General features: G+C 44.7%; 1 protein-coding gene across 2 annotated transcripts in view; it reads right to left on the reverse strand.

Annotated features, from left to right (window-relative positions):
• Positions 1–25,522, reverse strand: part of FAM189A1 (family with sequence similarity 189 member A1) — a 69,293-nt gene that overhangs the window by 32,533 nt on the left and 11,238 nt on the right. For both annotated transcript variants that reach the window (XM_039340137.1, XM_039340138.1), the window contains exon 2: positions 5,385–5,441. In XM_039340137.1, coding sequence (XP_039196071.1) covers positions 5,385–5,441 — 57 coding nt within the window. The remainder of the gene's footprint in view (positions 1–5,384; positions 5,442–25,522) is intronic.

Here is a 25,522-nt window from a genome sequence, read left to right on the forward strand (position 1 = left end):
GAGATAACAGTATCCTTCCGCCTCTAGACAAAGAGAAAGGTAAGAAAGAGGACAAAATTCTCCCTTTCATTCCTTATCGGTCCCAAAGGTGCTTTTTTCCCAAAGGGCAACTGGAGTTTCTTGTTCTTGTTTCCTTGAAAACATTTCACTTCTTATCCAGGAAGCTTCTTCAGTTCTAACTGAATGTAGGGGAATGGAAGGACTGATATCCTTTGCAGTCATCTGGTCATCAGACTGACCCTCGGAGTGCTAATGACCAGATGGCTGCAAAGAATATAAACCCTTCCAGTCCCCACCACTCAGTTAAGTATAAACTCAGTTAAGTATAAGCTAGTATAAAGAGAAAGTAACCCCACTCCTTTCTAGCACTGGTGGATTTGTTACCTAGTTGGACCATGAAATGTCTTGCAAGAAAACAGCCAAGCTCAGAGAGCACCAAGGACCCCCCAATCCTCCTCCTCCTCCTCCTCCTTCCTACTACCAGTAGTACTGATGATGTTACCTAGTTGGGTCATGAAATGTAAGAAAACAACCAAGCTCAGAGAGCACCAAAGACCCCACAATCCTCCTCCTCTTGATGATGATGTTACCTAGTTGGGTCATGAAATGTCTGCCAGAAACCACCAAACTCAGAGAGCACCAAAGACCTCACAGTTCAACCTTGAGCTACAAATGTTCTTTTCTGTAATGCTAATTATTGTACTGCAGAAGGGGTCCTTCAACATCTTAAGTCCTTTGGGGGGGGGGATCTCATTTTACAGTGATCCAAGATCTTGGTGGATGACTAGATTCTTCCTACAGGTAACAGCTTTGTGCTGATCCCTTTGCTGTTTGCTCTCTCTCCTCCCTCCAGTTCTCGCCCATCTGAATAACAAATGCAAAACAAGCAAACAAAATGTTGTGCAAATATTCCTGCCAGATTTAAAACAAACAAACCTAAGCCATCCCTGTGAAGTTCTCTCTCTCTCTGTGTGTGTTTTTTAAGCGAGCGCCATACATCATAAATGATAATTGCAAAACCAAATGAAATGCTTATTAACACCACCTAAACTCAGTGGAACAGCTGTACGTGTTCGTAATTTGTTGATGGGGAAAAAAAGTAATTTGCAAGCAGCATTAAGGAGTGGAAAAAAAGGTCCTGGGGGGGGGGGGGAATCTGCACTCCAAGGCAGACAGTGTTATATATGGATTAAAATTAGACCTTCAAATGAGGAGGATCTTTGAAGAGACCAGGGTGACCAGAGCTAACTCAGCCTCGTTATTAAGGTTGCATTTAATTATCCAGGACTTCAAGCAAATAATGCCATTTCTAGAGGTTGACACTAGTTTAGAAATCAACAAAGTCAGATATTTACATAGCAAGGGCCTGCTCAGAGTTTCTCAAAAGTCCTCTGGAATTCAAAAATCATCTTTTTCAACTACAGTGAGACAAACCAACCACTTTGAATCAAGCCAGCTTTGATGACACTGTTGTGGCTGCCATTTTGGCCTTAGGTACCACACCCTGTGGACATCTTGGCTGGGTGTTTGTCATAGGGAAAATCATTTCCATAGACACCATTCATGCTTTCAACCCAATGCTTATTTATTTGTTACTCTACTAAATGCAATTTAAATCCTTAAAATGCTGTTCAAATTAGATGTTTTGGGAGTGGCTTTGAGGTTTGGCCCCTCTTTGGTAGAGTTTCACATTTCGTTCTCCATTCTTGATCAGCTGGTCTGCTCCAGATTGACAGCTCCAGTTCCTGTCACCCTCTCATTCTTCCCTCTTCCCTCCCAAACCTCCCCCCCCCCATGCCAGCGAAGCAAAGTATGCTGAAGATGGCAGACCTGACAGAATCCTTATAAAAAGTGTAACAAATTAAAAAGAATCTGGGAAAGCTGCAAATCTCGGGCAGGTTTTGACTCAGCAATCCAACATGGACTGAAGGAGGCACAAGACGGATGGATTTGTTCTGGTCTACAGTTTGGAGATTTTAGAACACCCCCTTGTTTGGAGTGGCTGTGCTCAGATTGATGCTTGGTTAATGCGACTTTACAGTCCAATTCACATATCCTGCTATTCCTTCATTTTCTGAATCTTATCCTTAGTGAGGTCAGTGTTTCTCAGTCTTGGCAACTTCAAGCTAGGAGTTGAAGTCCACCCAGCTTAAAGGCACCAAAGTTGAGAAATGCTAAATTACACTGAATTGAAGGGTTTGTTTGAACCAGAGTTTGTTTGACAACTCACCATTTGCCATGTTCCTGCCACATGCTGAGCCAAAAAGCCAGGTTATGCCCTAGCCTATTGCGCAAAGCCCGTACATGTAAACCCAGATTTAAGAGTTCTTTGTGAGAAAACAGTCAGACACAAAGGATCGGGGACATATGTTAAATTTCAGTTCAGAAGATTTATTTCTCAAGCTTATACACAAGAATTTATTCAACTCAAATTCAATCCTAAACTGGCACCCGATAAAGGTCAACGGAATTCAAGAGGGGTTGGACAGGGGCCATTTGTGGTGATGTAAGGACTCTAGGCTTATGACTCTCTTAACTCCATCCCTCCCAGCTCTGCCTGCTCTTCTCCTACAAATATTGTTCTTACTCTACTCGGTGTGTGCTAAAAGATGAGTGAGTAAAACCTAAACATTGTAGCACACAGCAACTATCCACTGAGTGTGAAAAATGCTGTCCAGGCTGATTAAAGGGGGGGAAAATTGCTCCTTAACGCTCCGCTAATTGCCTGCTGTTCTGTGTCTATTTTCTTCCACCAAGCAAGGATGCCAAAGCCCTGCCAGAAAACAAGATATTCTTTCACCACCAAAATGGTACTGATGGCTTTGGTATGAATAAAACATGCCGCATGCAAGATTAATACGAAAATGGAGTTCCTAGTGTCATCAGCAGTAAGCATGGTTTCAGAAGCCCCCCCTCCCCATGCTTTTATTGCTGAGAAGGGCTCCTGTTGCCACACTTGACGTCTCAACAAAGCTCAGTGGGCAGGAGTTAAAGCAGAATTTTGCTTCTTCATCCCATAAAGTGGTCAAGTATTTTACTTTGGTTTATTCGTGTCCCGCCTTGATTATTTTTACGAATAGCTCAAGGCGGCAAACATATCCAACGCATCTTCGTCCTCCTATTTTCCCCCCAACAACTCCTCTGTGGGGTGGGTTGGGCTGAGAGTGGATGACTGGCCCAAAGTCGCCCAGATGGTTTTCACAGCTAAGGTGGGACTAGAACTCTTCATCTCTTGGTGATTGGCACAAAATCACCCAGCCAGCTTTCATGCCTAAGGCAGGACTAGAACTCCCAATCTCTAGCCTGGGACCTTAACTGCTAGACCAAACTGGTTCTCTAATCATATTGTCAAGTCATGCTGCTTTTCAAAATCAGTATTACTCCTGTAATACTGGGGTGGGATGGGGGGAAGCGGGTGAGGAATGGGAGGCATCAGGAACTGGGTGCAGAAGGGATCCCAGGGGTGCAGGACCATGATGATGTCACCAATTAAACGTGACGACACACATGAGGTCATTGTGGCTTGTGTATGAAATTGCAAGCTGAATCTCCAAGTCAGATGTTTGGAATGCTGCAGTGTTGTTTTACACAGCTCAATGATGGAAAGCCTCAAGAACGGTGAGCAGAGATGTTCACATCACACAGGGGTGTGATGACATTACTGAGTCAAGGGGTGTTGTTGTGGCTCACCCCAGATATGTACAAAACTGCAAGCCAGAGATGCAAGTCAAATGTTTGGGATGCTGCAATGTTGCATTGCATGGCCCAGGAAGATAGGGCCAAGGATGTTGAATCTTACCTTGTTTTCCTTGAAAACGGTGACCTATAAAAGTTAAGTCAACCTCTGCTAAACCAGGATTTCAATCCCTCCCACTCCTTGTGGGATATACCAGCAAATTATTGCTCTCAGCTGCACTTAACTTCACTGGGTGATTATTATTGGAATGAAATTAGAGCACCTATACTATCTTGAGAATTAGTAGGATCTAAATCTAGTTCATAAATAGGATGAGCAAATACCTGTGGGTGTTTTCAAGCCATGCCTTTGGAAAGAAAAATAATCACCAAGTCAAGAATAATCTACTGGTTCCTGTTTGCTTTTTTCTGATCCTCCAAGTAGCTCATTCCCGGCCAAGTGTCGGCTCCCCTCCTTTGAGTAAATATCTACCCAGACAACAAGCAGAGCTGGGATTAATTATTCAGCACAGGTTCCCATCCGCTCTGGATTAAGTCAAGACTGCTAAATGATTTCTGAACTCTTCAGCCAACGGGTGTGAATGTCACTAAGGACAACCTGGACCTTAGCCCTTGGCAGAGGGAATAAGAGGGCTCAGCTGTAGAGATGGAGGTCAGGTAGAGGTCGTGAGCAGCAAACTGCCCCTCCAAAGCCTGCATGCCTCTTCCCTCTACATGATCTCATCCGTTCACATTGCCATGGTGATGTAGGGAAATACCCCAGGCTGGTACATGATATCACCTGGTTCACATGATATCAGCCAGGTTACATCAACAGGATGTGACAGAAGACTGCTCCCTGTCTGGGCCTCCTAGCTGGTATATTCTTAAGGATTGACAAGGGGTTTCACCAATACAACTGTTGTTGCTATGCTGATACCATGTTACTTTATGCTACTTGGAATACCTGTATAAAAGCAATTAAACACTGCGAAGGCAGTCAGACATATTTGCCCCCTGCAATGACTGGTCACTGATTCCATCACTCAGCAGAGGTGAGAAACTAGGCAGGAGGAACCTGGAGAATACAGCAGAATCAAGACTTTATCCTGAAGGAAACCCCACTTTCAAAACCTGCTTCTTCCTATTAAGCTCATCAACGAACAGCTTTCATGTCAGTCCACGTCATGCAATCTCCATCCATCAAGCATTACCTTGGCAGAGATGCCTCTTTCTTCAGTGAGTCTGTATCAAATTAATTTGGGGAAAGATATGAGCTGTTCCCCTCCCATCAGGATCGTTGGCATCTTAACAAAAGGGACTAGGAATATGCAAGATGCAATAGTCTAAGTGTCCCATCGCCTCATTTCCTCCAGCTCCAAGATTATGTCCCTCTCTTCTTGCAGATTCCCCCAACCTCTGTTTCCCCCAAGGCCCCATCGCAGCATGAAATAGAACAGCCCTACTCAGGCCAAAGGTTTGGGATCCACTCCCATAATCCTGAACCAGCATGGCCTCTTGCTGTCTGAGGATTATGGGAGGGGGTGGGATTATAGCTGCTCCTGTGGTTCAAGGTGAGCTCCCATCATGGGAATCCCGCAGGTGGGTGAGGTAAGATGATGGAATGCCTTTATTTGGAATACCCTGAAGGCAACACCTGGTGCCCCCACCAGTGCCGTAGGTCTACAGAGGAGTAAGATCTTACTCACCACAAGGGACAGGGGCCTTTTCCAAGAGACTACACCAATCAGTCCGGACAGCAGCACCTGAAATTAAACCAGAAAGATAAAACAGTTCAGAAATATAGATTTCTCAAAGCCAAGAGAAGAAAAAGAAAAACTTGGGTCTAACTGTGTCAAAATCTGCCTGGCAATTTTTCATACACTTTCTTCTTCCCCCAAAGAGAAGCTTCTGGGGTTTGGGGGGGGGGGTTAGTCTTTTTTCAAATTTCTCTAGGTTGTGCTTTTGAGTTTCCTTTCCCATTAGACCTCATGGAAAGCTGTTGTTTTCGGAGATCAGTCTTTCCATGTTCTCCCTGGCTGCTTCCCAATCTGAAAAAACACCCACCCCTTCCCAATCTCTCGCCTTGGAGTTGAATGACAGGCTGGGAAGCCACAGACCTCTGGAGAAAGAATTATATCATGAAAGAGAGGACTTTTCTATGCATCCTTGATTGCCCCATCAAAAATACATTCAAGAACGTTACACTCTACCCTGGAGAATTGCACCAAATTTTTGTCTCCTCTGAGACTCATAAGAACATAAAAACACAGTTGATGTCCTGCTGGGGTGGATCTACCTCATCTTATCCATCCTTTCTCTTCTCACAGTGGCCCACCACTGCCCAAGGAAGCCCACCAGCCTACCAACAGATGGCCTTCAGTGGCTGAAGTTTCTGGAGGTTGCAGTCCCAACCCATAAAGCAGACACAAGATTCCGGAGAGACTTTTTTTGTCTTCAAAAAAACCCCTAATTGTTCCTGACATTCTAAATGCCTCTCCTTCAGCATATTAACTTTTCAAAAATGGAAGAATTAGTTATAGGCCCCGTGAGATGGCAGAGTGTTTTGTCCCCACTGCAAAATTCATGGCCACCTCAACAAATTCATCATCGATATGAACACCAGGTTCCCTTCTCTTTCTTCTCTGAGTATTTTTCCCGGCTAGCTCAAAACATTTCTCTCCACCAAGTATTTGTTTTTACGGAACATTAATTCTATTATGCACCCATCAAGTTTAATGAAAAAGTTATCCGGGTGTAATTATGCAAATTTATTTCCAAAAGTATATAAATTCAAAGTGTAGAGAGTCACCATGTAAATTAGCAAAAAAGCGAATGCGTCTGTGTGTTTGTGTGTCTGTTCTTGATCCCCACGCAGATGTCAAACATTAATAGGCAGAGCTTGAGGGATCACAATTGCACTGCAGTTTGGGTTAATCAAGATCACCGAATTGTGCAACTTAGGGCCATCCCATGTTGCTGAACTGTAATTGCCAGAGGTGTTTCTAAAAACATTGGGAGATCTGGAAGGGGAAAGGTCCCTGCTTAACTCTGCTTTATAAGATGACAGCAGCTAAAGGATTAGATTTGAGCCATTCTTAAGGTCTTGCAATCCAAATAAAAAAGAATTAGAGTAAAACACCCCGTTCTTTCCCAAGGCAAAAGCTTTTCCTTCAAAATTGCCTTTTTTCTGCATGATGGAAATTGCCAAAATTAGTTTTGAAGCAGAGCTGTGAACAGTGATCAAACAGGAGCATATTTCCTTTGAAAAATATCTCTATTAGAAGTTTTTACATATATAAGTAGTGGATTCAAAGTAAAAGGTTTAGTAAATGGCAAGAACATAGAACAATAGGGTTGGAAGAAACCTTGCAGGTCTTCTAGTCCAACCCTCTCCTCAAGCAGGAGACCCTAAACTAACATTAATCATCATTATGAATCCATCATGGCTAAGAAGACTCTTGGGGTTGAGTCCAGGGGTTTGAGATAGCTGCAGGGTAAGCCCAAAAGTTCTGGCTCTAGAACTTTGTGGAGAAATTGACAAGTTAATAAACCTGCTTGATGTCTATGGAGATTCTTCGTCATCCATGACTGTCCCAAAGGTGTTTTTTCAGGAGGCAACTAGACTTTGTTTTTCCTTAAATATGTTTCATTTCTCATTCAAAAAGCTTCTTCAGTTCTGACTGAATGGTGGAGGACACAAGTGACTTCAGCGACTTTCAGAAAGAGTGCTAATGTCCAGATGACTGCAAGGAATATAAATCTTCCATCCTCTACCGTTCAATCAGAACTGAAGAAGCTTCTTGGATGAGAAGCGAAACATCTTCAAGGAAAAACAAAGGAAGTTTAGTTGCCTTTTGAAAAAGCACCTTTGGAATAATAAACCTGCTTGTTCTTTTGGCCAAATTAGAAGGTCAAATTAGAAGTTATTACTACTAAAATGCTTTCTGCTATGCTATTCTTTCTGTGAGACAAGAGGAAGCTGGACCTTGGATGTAAAATAAACCTTTCCATTTTCGGATGGGATTCCTTATGCCACTTAACATTTTATTCTGTCTTCTCTCCAATTCAGAAAGAGAACTGTATCTGCTACATTGCTAACTTGCAATTTGGATCAGCCCCATTGGTACACATATTAAAATCACAAATCCAGAGAGATATTTCAGATCCATGCAACACATTACATTCCCTACCTATGATTACTCATGCCATTTTGTGTCCCTGCAATAAACTTAATACTCCTTCAATCTGCTTGTTAATAATCCCTAGGTGGAACCTGAAAATAGTAATCAAGCTTCAGCAGCCAACACAGGAACCCACACAAACGTCAGGTTTGCTTCGGCATTTTTTTCATTAAACTCAGAAGCGCCAAGAAATGTTTCCACCTTAACCCAAGCGAATAAATACAGACCGTTGTTCCTCCATGCCAAGGAGTTGGGCTTCCTTCTTAAATCTCCTTCTCCAAAAAGGTTTTGTCAAGATGCTCTTGACAAACCCATCTGTGTGATTTGTGGGAGGATTTGTGTGCTATGTGCTTTCTCTCCTCGCTAGGGAGGTGCCACGCACTAACGGTGTCAGGATAAAAGGCAGACTGTGAAGCAAACAGAGACATCGGTGGTCAATGCCTCATAAATTATACAGGCTGAGGTTGAATTCCTGGAACTGGTGTAGGGTGAAAGATTTATACGCAAAATCATAGACTGCATGTTTGCATAACAAACCTAGCTTATGAAAGACATGGTACCTATAGCTGAACAGAGAATCATAGCGCTGGAAGGGACCTCAGAGGTCTTCTAGTCCAATTCCGTGCTCAAAGCAAGAGACCCTATACCAGGGATCTTCAAACTTGGCCCTTTTATGACTTGTGGACTTCAGCTCCCAGAATTCCTCAGTCAGGAAGTGCCAAGTTTGAAGACCCCTGCCCTATACCATTCTGAACAAATGGCTCTCCAATCTCTTTTCAAAAACCTCCAGTGACGGAGCACCCATAACTCCGGGAGACAAGTTATTCCATGGATTAATTGCTCTCACTGTCAGAAAATTCCCCCTTACTTCTAAGTTGGATCTCTAACAAGCTTCCACCCATTACTTCTTCTCCTGTCCACTGATACTTTGGAGAATACGTCAACCTGCACCACACCCCAAACTTGGTTTGTGTGAATCTTCATGATTTTGCTTCAAACTGTCCTCTTCTTGAAGAAAAGGTAACCGCAGGGGTGGGTTGGTGTTTCCGTGATTTGGTTCTTTCCATAGATTTTGAGTCTCGCATCACCAGCTTCGCCCAGAGGCAGTCAAGTGTGGTGACTTCATCGTAAGACATTCCCCAAAGCTGCTGCTGTGCTTGGTAGCAACTTCAGCTGCCTGGCAGGTTGCTAGGCATGAAGTCATGTTTTGCTGGCTAACCTCTTGCTTATCAGCTCTCCTAAAGCAACTCTCTTGTTTGGCACAAGACCTTGAGGGATCAGCTAACCCAGAGGTCTCCAACCTTGGCAACTTTAAGATTTGTGGACTTCAACTCCCAGAATTTCCCAGCCAGCATAAGACTTTGAGTGATCAGCTAACCCAGAGGTCTCCAACGTCTGTAACTTTAAAACTTGTGGACCAACACCCACAATTCCCCAGTCCACGTCTCAGTATTGCCAAGTTTGGAGAGCCCAGAACTGAGCCACCACGTCTCAGTATTGCCAAGTTTGGAGAGCCCAGAACTGAGCCACCATTTGTTAAGCCACCAAAACAAATAAAAATGATGGTTAACCCTTAACAATGAGGAATGAAATAATAAATATCAAAACTAACCCACTGGGACTTCCTGAACAGCCTTCCATTCACCCACGAAGTTCCTAAAAGTTAAGGGAACTCCATCTCCACTTACATATCCTGAGTGCCACTCCAGATTATTTCGCATCCACAGAGAGAAGGACATTTCAAAAGCAAATTCTAGTTCACCAAGCTGAAACTAGGATAGAAAAAAAAAAGGCATGCTAACTTTTTTTTCTTTTTTCTTTTGCAAAATGTGCAGCACAGACTCCTGATTCTTTCCTTCTGCCTGCTAGGCTAACTACGTCCCTCAAAATCGGTGCTTCCTGACCGCTATCTGAGCTTGGGGGCTTCCAGCTTTAGCCCAGAAATACCTATTCACCTTTCCAATATTTCTGCCAGGTTTCATTAAGCTAATGTTTGCTACGCCATTAAACCAGGAGAATCCACAGGGGGAGGAAGGGAAGAGAAAGCAGATGTCAAAGAAACAGCCAGGCTGAAACAGAACAGGATTTAGGGAGAAGATCTGGCTGTCAGTCACTCTTAATTGTTCTAAAAATATGCACACAGAATGTAGTTAACCATAAACCCAGTTTTCTTTGGAGTCTATTGTCTAATATACTTCCTCCTGCCTGGTCTCATAAATTCGCATCTCAGAGCAGAAACATCAGCTCGGCTTCCGATTTGATCTGACGTGACTCCAGCCATTTCAACCTGGAGATGCTCCAAGTTGTCTTTAAAGAATGCACAGCCCCAAAAGGACCACCACAAATGGATTCCATTAGAAGTCCTTCCAACACACAGGTTGATCTTTCTGGCTGGCCACCTGAGATGCTTCTTGAAGGGGGCCTTAAAAGGGAAGTCGACCAACCGTAGTGATGGGATATGCCAAGCCAGCAGGTTCAGTTGCTGAGTTGGGAAGAGGTCATCTAGTGATGTGCAAGCAGAGACCAAACCTTATTTTATCACAACAGCTTGCAGTTTGCTCTGTTATCCCTACCCAGCTCCAACTATGATGGTTTAGTCTGCAGAAGATGTTGGTGATGAATTAGCCACTGCAAAAGAACAGATGAGCAGAACTCAAGGCTCACTTTGGATATCCCGAAGCCCAAAGGAAAAAAAATCCACATATCTTAATTATTGGAAAAACAAATGGCTTTCCGTGTCACTTAAGTAATGACAACGATGCCAAAGGAGGTTTTACAAGGCTATGCTTCTTTAAAAACCTTCTATTGTTTAGAACAGGGGTGTCCAACCTTGGCAGCGTTAGGACTTGTACACTTCAACTCTCAGAATTCCCCAGCCAGCACATCCACACCTCATGTTAAGTCAAACTGTGCAAAGCCAGATTCTTTATTTAAGACTTTTGGGGGGCAGGGGAGAGAATTTCTGCCAACTCTAGATCTGAAAAGGCCCTCCATGGGTTCAATTTTAGGACAGACTTCCGACTCGAAGAAATGCGGAAAGACAACATGCATTTCGCAGTTGGAGCCCAGCGGGTCGCAACTGCTCTTCAAAAATTGGAATGATGTTGGCATGTGCGGTTTTGGTCTCCATTTGTCCTAGCAAAGAAACAGCTTGCTTTTCCTTCCATCTTCTCTCATTTACCCACTGTCGATGGGGAGACTAATATCATCCTAATTGCCATGGAAACAGATGCAGAGGCTGGAAGTCCTTGGACACTCCCTGCATGCAGGACAGTGGGAATTGCCTGCTCCCTTCTCACATCCCCCAATGTCTATTAGCCGTCTGCAGCATGGATCATGCCTTAACACCATCATCACTTCTCTGCTTCCCCTCTGGGTGGTTGTAAACCCAAAGCAGCTGAATCTGTGCAGAAACAGGAAACAATTTTCCTATGCCAAGGAAAGTCCAAAGAGCTACAAAGATTGTCCCAAAGATGTTTTTTCAAGAGGTAATTGGGCTTTCTTTGTCTCTCCTTGAAGACATTTCGCTTCTCATCCAAGAAGCTTCTTCAGTTCTGAGTCAACCGTGACCCGGGATGACTGAGAATCTCCACAGACATTTAGCTAGAAAGATTGGAGAGCTCTGAGGACCTTCTCTTTCCCAACACAATGGGGTCTTTCCTGGTTGGAAGTACAAAGATGCTGTCAGAATCCAATTATATTTCATCTTTAATTATCAAACATAGAAACTCCCAATTCTGCCTTCTCTGGATTCTGCCATAAGAGGGAGAAAAGGGGGAGAGCAAAGGGGCTTTATGGCCCTCACTTCCTTCAGCACACTTCAAAGGACTGAATGTGTGTTTATTGTGGCCTCTAAGCGTTAACATATCAAAGAAGAGTAATTGCCTTTCATGTAGTTATCTGAAGTCTCCATCCAGACGGAAGAAGAAAGGGGATGGAATTGTGATACTTGAAACTATCACTGGAAGGGGGGTTGATTGGGTGGGACTACTGGGGAACCCCTTAAAACCTTGAATGGGAGAGCTTGAACCCCAAGTCCTGTCTAGCATGCCTGCAACCATTTTCTCTTAATAAAGGATTCCTGTTGGAAGAGCTATTCCAAGAGTTCTGTCTTCTTAAGATGCAAAGTGGGGTGGGTCCTTACATTAGACAGGACTTGCAAAATTAATCCACCTGGAAGGTAGACCCTTGCCGGGGGATTTTGCAAAAATTTACCATGTCAGACAACGAAGCAAGAGAGGGAGAAAACTCCCTGGAAAGAGAGCCGCTGACCCAGTTGGAACCTTGCCAGATGTTGGGATCCGAGAGGCCAGATTTCTCAGAAGAAGAAGTGGTGGAGACACAGGACCACAAGCCTCGCTGGTCGATGGGCGTTGGAAAGAAAAGCGAGTGGGGAAAGGAATCAAGAAAAGTGACCCTGAGACGGGGGACCAAGCAACCAGAATGGAAGCAGGAGATGGAGAAATCCCTGCACGCAAGTGAAGAGGGAGGAAGCTGTATGCCGTACTCAGACTGGATCCTAGAGAGAGCTATTGACCTGATGAAGAGAACTCTCAGCTCCCTAGGAGAGGAGATTCCTGAGCCCTACGCCCGCCCCAGTTCCTGGAGCCACAAAGGGAGAGACACCGAGGGGGACGTGGAACCTGCAACCCCAGGGACATTTACTGATCCAGGAGCTCCCACCCCCTACCGGACCACAGATGGAAATCTGGACGGAAGACACTACCACCCACAATGGAGGCACCGATCCATTCCAAGACGTCCACCGTTGGAGGTGAAATTCAAAGGGGAGCCAACACGCTTGGGGTTTTTCCTAACCCAAGTCCTCAGCTACATGGAGGAATATGGGCAGGACATCCCCAGCGACAAAGCCCGCATCCGGATCGTGCAATCTGCCCTGGATGGACCAGCTGCAGATTGGGTGGTGAACCTGCATGACTCCAATGCCCCAGAACTCAGTAACTTCAACCGTTTCATGTCCTCGTTGAGAAGACGATTTGAAGACCCCCTGGCTGATCGCAAAGCCCGTGAAAGAATAACAACGATGAGGCAGGGCAAACGCCCAGTGGCTGAGTATACACAAGAATTCCGAGCCATTGCCAGCAAACTGAATTGGCCAGAAGACATCCTCCTTGGCCGTTTCAAAGACGGACTAAACTATGATCTATATGATGCTTGCCTGCCCCGAGGAGACCCACATCGACTTGAGGAATGGTACGTCTTGGCAGAGGAAGCAGAGATCGACATATTGAAGAGGCATCGCCGAGGAAAACAATGGAGCCGCCCCCCGCCTGAGCTGACACACCAACCGGTGAAATCATCGGATACAGCCAAGAAGCAAATGGGATGTTTCAAGTGCGGAAGAGAAGGGCATCGAGCTGTAGAATGCCGCTCAAAGGCCCCCCAGCACAACCCAGACAGATCCCAAATCAACAAACCCAGAGGGTATTCAGCTAAGCCAAAAGAAACAGCCATGAAAATGATGGAAATTGCAGAAAACCCCACCTCTGCTCACCAAGGGGAAAGAACTCCAGCCTACACCACAGGGACGGTGGATGCCTCAGATGACAGCTCGGAAGGCGAACCCCTGGTATGTGGACGCATCACACCCATCTTCAAAACAGTGACTATATTAATCCCCCCCATGCCCGAAGCTGTGAAGGTGAAAGCCTTAATAGACTCTGGCTGCACCCGCTGCCTCATTAGCCCAACACTAGTGGGGAATCTGGGCATCCATCCAGGAGACTGGAACAACCAATCTCATTTGGCCAGCTAGATGGATCCATAGCAGGGGGGGTGCCAGCTACCCTAGCCAATCTGCCAATACACCTCTCCCTGGGCAACCATGAAGAGGACTTAACGTTTGTGGTGACCCCAGGTATGGAATGCCCAATGATTCTAGGGATGGAATGGTTGAAAAAATGGAACCCCTGGGTAAATTGGAGGACGACAGAAATCAAATTCCCGAAGGGGGACCCTATGGACTTAAAACCCCAAGAGAGGCTACCAGAATCAAGAATAGAAAAAGCATCCATAGGAGAGGAAAAAGATTAACAGAAATACCAGAGGAATATAGGGACCTTGCTGAAGTCTTCAGTGAGGAGAGGGCGAATGAGCTTCCCCCCCACCGACCCACAGACTGTACCATTGAATTCAAGCCTGGGCAAAACTCCCGAAGCCCAGATTATACTCCATGAGCCCAAAGGAGAAGGAGGAAATGGAAAGATTTATAAAAAAAACCTGGAGAGAGGTTTCATTGAACCAGCTAAGCCTAAAGTGGCTGCCCCGGTCCTTTTTAGAGAGAAGAAGGATGGCTCTTTACGTTTATGCGTGGATTATAGGGCCCTGACCACAATCAGTGAAAGCAACCTATACCCGCTGCCCCTCATGAAAGACATGCTGTCACACCTATCGAAAGGGAAAAATTTTTCTAAACTAGACTTAAGGGAAGCTTACTATCGAGTGAGAATCAAGGAAGGGGACGAATGGAAGACTGCATTTAACTGCCCCATGGGTGCTATCAATTCAAAGTCTTGCCATTTGGATTACAAGGGGGCCCTGCAGTCTTTATGCAATTAATCAATGACGTTCTAAGGGAGCACCTGTTTAAGGGGGTCCTTGTTTACTTGGACGACATTCTTATCTTTACCGAAACAAAAGAAGAACACGTCAAACTTGTCAGAGCGTTTTTAAAGAAGCTGCGAGCCGCTCACCTATATGCCAAACTCTCAAAATGCGAATTCCACCAGGAAAGGATAGACTACCTAGGCTATCGCATATCCCCACAGGGCATTGAAATGGACCCAGAGAAGGTCAGAGCAGTATTAGAATGGGCACCACCCCGCACAAGAAAGCAACTACAAAGTTTCCTGGGCTTTGCAAATTTTTACCGCCAATTCATCCCCTCATTTGCACAGATAGCCTTGCCCCTCACCAACTTACTAAAAACGAAGGGAACATCCTCAGTAAAACCTAGCCAGCCACTAACATGGACAATGGAGTGCCAAGCAGCGTTTGAGAGACTAAAGAGACTTTTTTCTGCCGAACCAGTACTAAGGCACCCAGATATGGACAAGCCCTTCATAATACAGGCAGATGCAAGTGATGTGGCAGTGGGGGCTGTGCTATTACAAGAAAATGATGATGCAGTATTGCAACCCTGTGCATATACATCTAAGAAACTCACGGAAACAGAACAGCGCTGGCCCGTATGGGAGAAGGAGGCTTATGGGATACGTTGGGCATTACTCACGTGGCGACAGTTCCTGGAAGGCAACAAAATCCCCTTCCAGGTATGGACTGATCACAAAAATTTAGAAGCCCTGAAAACTTCCAGGAAACTCAATCCCAAACAAGCCCGCTGGTCCCAGCATTTTCACCAATTCCAATTTAAGCTCAAACATTTACCAGGAAGAAAGAACTTCCTGGCAGATGCACTATCTCGCATGCCCCAATATAACAGCGCACGAACCACAGACTCTAGACCAATAATGGCAGAATCACAACTGGCAGCGCCAGTAACCACAAGAACCCAAGCCAAAATAAAACCACAACTGGACAGCCAAACTGGGATTGAATTCAGAAAAAGTTTGGAAACAGATGATTGGTTCCAGAAAAACAAACATGTGTGCACAATGAGAGACGGATTGCCTTGGGTAGGGGAAAAGTTATATATACCAACAACTCAAAGACTAACTTTCATGCAACTTTGCCATGACACAAAATCAGCAGGGCATTTTGGATTTGTAAAAACTTTACACTTAATTAAACGGCAATTTTGGTGGCCATCAATAAAAAAGGACATAGAAAGTTATGTTGCCAGCTGCCCAACCTGTGCATCAGCAAAGAGGTTGCAAGGGAAATCGCCAGGGCTGTTACAACCAGTGGCAAGTCCCTCAGCCCCCTGGAGGGAAATAGCCATGGATTTTATAGTGGAATTGCCTGAAAGCAATGGGAATACTGTTATCTGGACAGTCACGGACCTATTTTCCAAACAGGTGCACTTTATCCCTTGCCAAAAAATTCCCACTGCAAAGGCCTTAGCAAAACTTTTCATCCAGCACATTTACAGATTGCACGGGGCACCCCAACGCATCATCTCTGATAGGGGAGTGCAATTTACGTCTGCATTTTGGAAGGAATTTTTATCCCTCTTAGGGACCACTCAGGGATTGACATCTAGCCACCACCCTCAAGGAGATGGACAAGCGGAACGCTGCCAGTCGGTACTTGAGCAATATTTGAGATGTTTTTTAAATTTCCAACAGAGTGATTGGACGGACTTACTTCCTTTTGCAGAAGTTGCCTACAATAATGCAGTCCACTCCAGCACAGGCTACACTCCTTTTCAAATAGCCAACGGCCAAAGTTTCAACCCTATGCCAGAGTTAACCCCAAAAGAACCAACGATCCCTTCACTGAAAGAATGGATGGAAAACCTACAAAACACCTGGCCAATAGTCAGAAAATCACTAGATGAAGCTAGGCGGGCATACAAAGCACAAGCCGATAAAAAAAGGGTTGAGCCTACACCATTCATTATAGGAGAAATGGTGTACTTATCTACAAAATACCTAAAGTCCCTACAGCCCTGTAAAAAACTTGGACCAAAATATATAGGACCTTTTCCAATTAAAAGGATCATAAATCCAGTAACAGTAGAATTAGAATTACCCAAAAACCTCAGGCAAATACACCCAATTTTTCATTGCAGCTTGCTGAAAAGAGAGCATCAGTCACCTCTACGGCCAAAAATCCCCCCCCACCACCTCCAATCATGGTGGAGGGGGAACAACACTTCGAAATAAAAGAGATCCTTGACTCTAGGAGATATCGTGGAACAACTCAGTACCTAGTTGCCTGGAAACACCTCCCTGCCTCACAAAATGAGTGGGTCCATAAACGTCACGTCAGAGCCCCGAAGCTATTGAAGAAGTTTCACACAGAGTATCCTAACAAGCCTAACTAAATTCTTTACTTGTGTTTTCTTTCAGGTGGATCTCTCTTATTGTTAAGAGGGGCCGGATGTCAGAATCCAATTATATTTCATCTTTAATTATCAAACATAGAAACTCCCAATTCTGCCTTCTCTGGATTCTGCCATAAGAGGGAGAAAAGGGGGAGAGCAAAGGGGCTTTATGGCCCTCACTTCCTTCAGCACACTTCAAAGGACTGAATGTGTGTTTATTGTGGCCTCTAAGCGTTAACATATCAAAGAAGAGTAATTGCCTTTCATGTAGTTATCTGAAGTCTCCATCCAGACGGAAGAAGAAAGGGGATGGAATTGTGATACTTGAAACTATCACTGGAAGGGGGGTTGATTGGGTGGGACTACTGGGGAACCCCTTAAAACCTTGAATGGGAGAGCTTGAACCCCAAGTCCTGTCTAGCATGCCTGCAACCATTTTCTCTTAATAAAGGATTCCTGTTGGAAGAGCTATTCCAAGAGTTCTGTCTTCTTAAGATGCAAAGTGGGGTGGGTCCTTACAGATGCTTTTTAAGGTCCAGCCAAGGTGCTTCCATTTCCTTCTGCCTGAGATCAAGGCTGGTTGAAACCTCTTATCCACATCTGGAAAATCCACATGGCTTATTTCTGAATATCTACTGCTAAGAGTAACTGTGGGAGACAGAAACAGGATACGATCCTAGATGGACTTTCAGTTCACCCTGTAGGGCTGAAAAGGTGAGGTTTTTGGTTATTATTGTTGGTTCCACAGATCTAGTTTACAATTTGCCTCCTTCACGTGTTTGTTGCTTTCTTATACTGTTCTGTTCTCTATGACTGTTCTCAAGAAGGGATATCTGGGAGATGCTGAAGGGTCCTCAACCCAGATATTTAATGTTTTCCTTCAGCACCTGTGAAAGTGTCTTCCCACTTTCTTCTTTCTCAGAACTGTGTATAATCTCTTCTCCAAGTCTTCCTTTGGCAGATTCATCATTCCTTCCCTGTCTCTAGAGTCCACTCTAAACTCTTCTTTGTAAGTTGATTTCTTTTACCAAACACACTCCATACAAGTGGATGGCATAAACATTTGGCACATAAATAAATTTAAAAAAAACAAAGAACAAAAAGAGAAAGCTTTGTTATTTCCATACAAACAAAAAAGGAGAAGAAGAGGAAAACAAAACCATCCTTCAAAAAGCAAGAGTGGAATTTGCTTGCAGATTATTCCAGGCGTTCTCTTCTATTCTCCTGCCATATTCAGTAACTTCAGACGTTGACGTTCGTTTTTTGTCTGAAGTTCAGTTTCTGAAAAATCCAGGCTGCACGGTAACCCTCCAGAGGCCCCACTTAACAAGAGCCCCACATAAAACTTCCTTTTCACTTGGCATAAGTAGTTCAACAAAACCACCCCTGGTGATTCTCTCCAATCTTTTTAGGGCCTGCAGCCATTTCTCTACCATCTTCTATTCAGTAAAGAATGAAAGAAAAGAAAAGGGGGGAAGGGTTGAAAGTAAGTGCCAGTTCTGCTGGGGGTCGAAGTCAATGCACCACAAAGGCGCTTTCTACCAAAGGCAGGATAGCCCAGTGGTTAATCTCAAATGGTGGCGGTGGGGGGGTCTCAGTGAAGTCACAGAGTTGCCACAAATCTACTTAATCTGTGGTTAATCAGTTAAGTGAACCAGGAAAAATTAAGCAGGTTCTTTGGGCAATAAATTGGGGTGGGGTGGGGGAACAGCAAATTTTCTAGTCCCCTCCACAAGCTTAGAGTTTGAGATAAGTCCCCCAAAGTGAAAAATGACGCCTGCTACTATGCAACCGGATCTTTTTGCATGTGTCATGGCCACAAAATAGGGGGCAGGTCTTTGAATGCAAAGTCACAGCCATTGTTTTGATTCTTGGGATCACCCCCAACAATGGCTCTGCTGCAGACCTCGCCTCACCTCCTCTGAATGTGTTTGTGTGCAACCAGGGCTGAGGCTTTGAACCGATCTGAGAAAACCAGGAAGGGGCCAGGCTGTGGCCAGCATCTGAAACAGGGGGACACCTCTGAAATGGGAGGAGTATCAGGGTTTGCCGGGACATCCCAACCACCTCCAGTTATCAGCAAGATACAGATAAGTCCTTGACTTACAGCCATTCGTTTACTGACTGTTCAAAGCTACGACAGCACTGAAAAAAGTGAATTACAATCAGACCTTGTATTTATACACCATCGCAGCATCCCTTCCCTCATGAGGTCAGCATCCGAGCACTCATATTTATGATGGTTGTAACATCACGGGGGTGGGGGGGGCATGTGATCCCTATTTGCAACCTTCCCAGCCAGCTTCCAACAAGCAAAGGCAGATTCGTTTAACAACTGTGGTTTAAAAGATTGTAAAATCAGGAGCGGCTGCCTTAACAGCCACCTTGCTTAGTAACGGAAGCTCTGCTCCTGATTGCGGTCGTAAGCTGAGAATTTCCTGTAATTAATTTACAATGGTTTGAAACAGCTGTGATAAAACATTTTATCGATCCAAAAGCTGATTTTTCATCACAACGTCATATGCACACATACATACACACACATTCCCACATACTCTACCACCGACTGGAGTGGCATTAACTCCACTTCTCAGCCTGTTTTTAATATCCCTCTAAAGCAGGAAGAAGCTCATTCAGGAAACATTGAACAGCCAAGAGGCACATTAAGCCCTTTCTGTTTTGCACTGAAAGGACGCAGCCAAGAAAGAAACAGGGACACACAAACTCTACTCATGAGTAAAAGGCTTCTCCTTTACTCCCCAAAATGCCAACAGGAGCAGAACCTGTAAATAAGACCCACTGGTGACCTATTTGCACCTTAACCTCCAATTTCCACGGTGCAGCAATTTTATTCTGTATTTTGTTTTATAGGCTAAATTCTCCATTGCTGGCAGCAGAGTTGTTTTGAGCTCTTCTGCACATTACCTGATCTGCTCTTGGAGCAAAGTCACTTCGGAGGAGGAGGAGGAGGAGGAGGAGGAGGAGGGGGAGGAGGAGGAGGAGGAGGAGGAGGAGGAGGAGGAGGAGGAGGAGGAGGAGGAGGAGGAGATGGGCATTTGCAGATTGTGAAATTCAGCACTTCTCAGAATTTAGACTGAGGGATGCGAGAAGACTTCTAACCGAGAACAGATCGTCTAATTAGGCTGATGAACCTAGTTTCACCGAAACCCTTTCTTCCTTCTATGCACAGGCTGAGATGCCGAGGTTGGGCTTTGTTGAGCAGAGGATAGTCTATCCTTCACGGTGGTGGTGGAAGAAGAAGAAGATTACCTTCTTGGGCAGATTGTGTAACAGGAGGGAGACAAAAATGAATTCCAAGCTTGCTTGGGAGGGTCTCTGTAGAGTGGGGAGGGCAGTCATGACATGCAATTGACACTCTGTGGCCTGTTTTTATGTTTGTGACATGTGCTTGCAGCCTTCGCATTGCTTCAGCTTTTGGAGGATATGTGCATCTATCTACTTTTCTCCCTCCCTCCCTCCCTCCTTCCCTGGATTTCTTTCTCTCTCCCTCTCCCTCTCTCTCTCATCTCTCTTTCTCTCTCTCATCTGTCTGTCTGCCTGCCTGCCTGCCTGTCTGCCTACCTACCTATCCTTCTGTATCTTCTCTATCCATCTTTGTTATCTATCTATCTATCTATCTATCTATCTATCTATCTATCTATCTATCTATCTATCTATCTATCTACCTACCTACCTACTACCTACCTACCTATCTAGCTATTTCTTGCAATCCTCAAATTTTTTCTCTCTCTCGCTCTCTATCCCATCTATTCTCAAAATAAACCTCTCTCTCTCTACACACACATTGTGTGTATCTCATGAAGTGCATCTTGCAGATATGACCAAGGCTTGGTCGCAAAGGCTGCAGCCGTGCTCCCCAATAAAGGAAGCTGCACCCATCATTCTCAGCAGAGTGAAGGTTTGTAAAAGTAAAACAAGAGAAGAGATGAAATTTTTGAAGGGGGATTTTTCCAAACCATCCGTCTCTAGGAAGGCGTGGTGGTGTGACTCGGCAGAATCTTTTTTGGAAGGAATGGGGGGAGGGGGGAAAGACCCCTGAAAATTGGCTCCCGTGTTCTGAATCAATGGATGTACTTTGAGAGAGAGAGGCAAAGCTGCTGAAATCAATAAGGAGCAAAACAGCCAATACTTTCATGCTGCGGATCTCATTTCATAACCAAGGTAATCCCATCCTTAAGTCTAAGACACGGATGTCTCCAACTCCAGACATAATACAGATTTTTTTATTATTATCGACATTTGGGCTGCATCTAATCCCTTTGGATTATTTTATTGATCCAAGCATGAGCCACATTGCAAAATGTAATGTCGTTCAAGAGAGCTTTACAGCTTACTTGAAAAATATCATTTGTCACAAATGGCTCACCAAGCTGCTCCATTCCCTGCATTTATATGGATTCCAGATCTTGATTCTTCCTGGCTGAAGAATCTTTTTTGCAGTAATTCTAAATTACATCAAGGTTAGCAAAAAAGAAAAAAAAACATATGTGGGGAACCATTTTTGGTTGGTTACAATGGTTTCTCAAAAGCAGAAGCATTTTGGCTAGTTCATTGTTCAGACACAGAACCAGCTTGTCTTCTCTCGGGTGAAAAAGATTTGTATTCTGAATTTTGCAGGGCTCTTATCATGTACACAGAGAGTTTGGAACCTTTATGTCATGGCAATTGCAGGAAATGGGTCTTTTTTTCAGCCTAACAGCATCTATCTCCTCCCTTCCAATAAAGTTGGATTGCATCTCCCCTCACTTAGAGCAGGGATCTCCAAACTTGGCAGCTTCAAGACCTGGGGACTTCAACTCCCAGATTTCCCCAGCTGCCATGTTTGGAGAAAAGGGGTTGACAACATTGGAAACACTCATCTGCAGACTTACTGGCCACATGTTTAGTGTATGTGAGAGCCATTAGGAGAGGAACTCAAATGAAAAATACACTGGATGTGGTTTTATCTTTGCAGGTGTCTCCTGTTTGTGCTAAAATCTCTTGTGCTTTGGAGGTAAGGTCCAGCCATAAGCAACACGGGTTCATGCCAATAACTTTGAAGCATCCAGTCATTGTTATAGAATAACAGAATAGGAACGGACCTTGGAGGTCCTCTAGTCCAATCCCCTGCTCAAGCAGGAGACCCTATACCATTTCAGACAAGTGACTATCCTGTCTCTTCTTAAAAGCCTCCAGTGATGGAGCATCCATGACTTCTGGAGGCAACTTCCATTCCACAGGTTAATTGCTCTGTCAGGAAATTTCTCCTTAGTTCTAGGTTGCTTCTCTCCTTGATTAGTTTCTATCCTTCTTCAAGTCCTTTGGAGAATAGGTGGACCCCCTCTTCTCCTAGTCCTTCTTTACTCTAGACTACCCATACCCAATTCCTGCAACTGTTCTTCATATGTTTTTGCCTCCAGCTCCCTAGTCATCTTTGCTGCTCTTCTCTGCACTCTTTCTAGAGTCTCAACATCTTTTTTATATTGTGGTGACCAAAACTGGATGCAACAATGCAAAATTACCTTCCCTGTCCTCTCTTTTGTCTTTACCAAAGCCTTCTCTTCATCTCCAGAGAGCCAATATCACCAAGACTGGTAGTAGATCAGCCCCAAGATTCGCAGGAGTTCAGCTAATAACTCATGAAAGCCCTTCCTATCGTGTACTTTGTAGCTTGAATAATCAAAGAAAATCCCTTCATTTTTTCCTAAATGCCTTGTCAAAATGTCAAGCAGGTCTAAGTGGTGGGTGAACGCTTGAAAAATTGACAAGAACACTTATTAACCATGATATTCCAAATAGGCTGTACTCAAAACATAGCAAATATTTGTCAAAAAAAGAAATGCAGACCATGGTGCTTAAGATTTGAATATTTTACATTATCCCTGCCTTCTCATTTGTTTGCCATTTCAAAGACAGTCAGCTAAGAAGTGCAATCAAATCAAGAAATGGATTCATTTGTTCAAAGCAGGTTCCCCAACCAGGCGCCCTCTGTGTGCACCAAGGCTGCATGCCAATGTCGTCAGAGTGGAATGCCGGAGGTTTGAAAGCCTGCTCATAAGACTTGCAGTTTGTGTGCTCTGCTCATAGAACGCATCACCGGTCTGCACCCCAAAGATCCACTCCCCAATGAAGAAAGATCTTCAGTGATATATAGAATGAAATGTAAGGATTGTCACTATAATTACATTGGGGAGATGACCAAACGGCTTGGAACTAGGATCCATGAACACAAGCTGGCCATTAGATGACATGAGCAACGCTCACAGGTGTGAGTCCATATGGCCAGCCACAATCACACGTTCAACCTTGCCGGGGCGGAGGCCATCACCCAGGATGTCTCTAAGGGTGGCCAGTTACTGAAGGAGGCTTGGCTGTTGGATGAACATTCAATTAATCACCACATAGAGTTACTACCTGCTTATCAGGCACTAAGAAGTGGGAACAACAACGTAACAACCCACAACGAGTGCAACGGGTGGAGCCTACGCAAGACCAGAACCACTGTCTCATGCAACAGCAAAGAAATACAAAGGGGAGAAATCCCCAGCACGATTCGTACAGGAGTCAATGATGGGAGGCGGGGTGCCACACTCACAACAAGGGGTGGCCACAAAACAGGAGGCACTGGGGGATCATCCTATAGCAAAGTGTACCCAGATACGTCCAAAGCGGGCAAAGAGAGCGACAATAAGAGAGGCGGTGATCCCTGAACTTACAAATATACTGACGGATTGCAAGACTATTAGAAGTGATATGGTCAACTGGGGTGGGTAGACCGGTGATGCGTTCTATGAGCAGAGCACACAAACTGCCAGTCTTATGAGCAGGCTTTCAAACCTCTGGCATTCCACTCTGACGACGTTGGCAGTTAGCCGACGAAAGCTAAGTTTATCAAACAGTTGTTAGTTTATTAAACAGTTGTTTTTATTTATCCCGGTGTTCGACTACTTTTCTCAACATGAATATACCCGGGATTTGCATTTTTAATATAATTATATATATATGATTAGAAATGTCCGTAAAAATGTGACTCCTGGGTATGTTCATATCATAAAATAAATAACTCACGATCACCAGGAGAAATAGGGAAAAAATTAATAAAACCGAGCTTTCGTTGGAAGCTTCCGACATCGTCAGGGTTATAGCCAGTTGACAGAAATGCCTTAAATAAGGTTAACTAACATTTGCACCCGGCCCCAGCCGGTTAGATTGTATTCTAGTTGTTTCTTTGACGTCTGCACCCAGCTCTTTTTAATCTCTCCTTTGAACATTTTTACTGGGTCCTAGGTTTGTTAAACTCCTTTCGTCCTCCTCCCCTTTGATGACGTTTACCTCCGTGCTGCCCTCATTCTTCTTCACCCAATTCTCCTTACTATGGGTCTTGGGGGGTGGCCCATTTGATCTTCCCTTGATGTTGCTATGTGCTCCATTAGAACCCCAAGTATTAACTCTTGCTCCCTTCAATTGTGGAACGGGTGTCTCCCCCTGCCCCATGTCTTCTATCCTCTTCCCTTTTCCTGCACGGGTGGCACTTGTCTGAATGCCATGCAATCTGGCGCTTCCACCTTCACCCCCCCCCCACCTTAATGCTCTCTACGTCATCAGTCTCTTGCTGTTCCATCCGTTGTTGGTAGTCCCCACTCTTACCCAGGGCGGATCTCCCATGCCTATGTCCCACTAGAGGAGCCTCTTGTTTCGGGCACATGCGTCCCCCATCCATAATCTTCCACCCACCCGTTGAGTGAAAGGATAAGGTGTCTTCCTCTCTTTTACAGCATGAGCGAGTCACCACGCCACACTCCCTGCTTCCATATGTGAACAGCCCCTCTTTGTTGTCACACACAATATTGGGCTGCATCAGAACACTATTTAAGTGTGTGGCCTCCCACTGCAGCACAGTTGAGTTCAAAATGGAAGAAAGGAAACACCTCTTCCGTATTTGCCAGCAGAATGGATACCCATTGAAATTCATAAAACGGCACAGTGCATTACCTAAACCCTGGGACAATCAACAGAGGGATGAGCTGTCATCACAGACGACACGCATCTCTCTGCCTTATATTAACAATGTCTCTGAGGTGACAGCCAGACTGTTGGCCCCCTATAGTATAAAAGTGGTATAATAGTATATGGCATGGTGATTCGCTGGATGGATGGAACAGCAAGAGACTGCTGACATAGAGAGCATTAAGGTGGGGGGGGGGGGTGAAGGTGGAAGTGCCAGATTGCATGGCATTCAGACAAGTGCCACCCATGCAGGAAAAGGGAAGAGGATAGAAGACATGGGGCAGGGGGAGACACCCGTTCCACAATTGAAGGGAGCAAGAGTTAATACTTGGGGTTCTAATGGAGCACATAGCAACATCAAGGGAAGATCAAATGGGCCACCCCCCAAGACCCATAGTAAGGAGAATTGGGTGAAGAAGAATGAGGGCAGCATGGAGGTAAACGTCATCAAAGGGGAGGAGGACGAAAGGAGTTTAACAAACCTAGGATCCAGTAAGAATGTTCAAAGGAGAGATTAAAAAGAGCTGGGTGCAAACGTCAAAGAAACGACTAGAAAACAATCTAACCAGCTGGGGCCGATGACGCGGTCTAGGAGCCAGGCGCAAATGTTAGTTAACCTTATTTAAGGCATTTCTGTCAACTGGCTATAACCCTGATGATGTCAGAAGCTCCCGAATCTACTTAATAC

This window comes from Crotalus tigris, unplaced genomic scaffold, assembly GCF_016545835.1.
Source record: "Crotalus tigris isolate CLP2741 ecotype Arizona unplaced genomic scaffold, ASM1654583v1 scf7180000017741.1442986301:2390832, whole genome shotgun sequence".
Classification (NCBI taxonomy): Eukaryota; Metazoa; Chordata; class Lepidosauria; order Squamata; family Viperidae; genus Crotalus; species Crotalus tigris.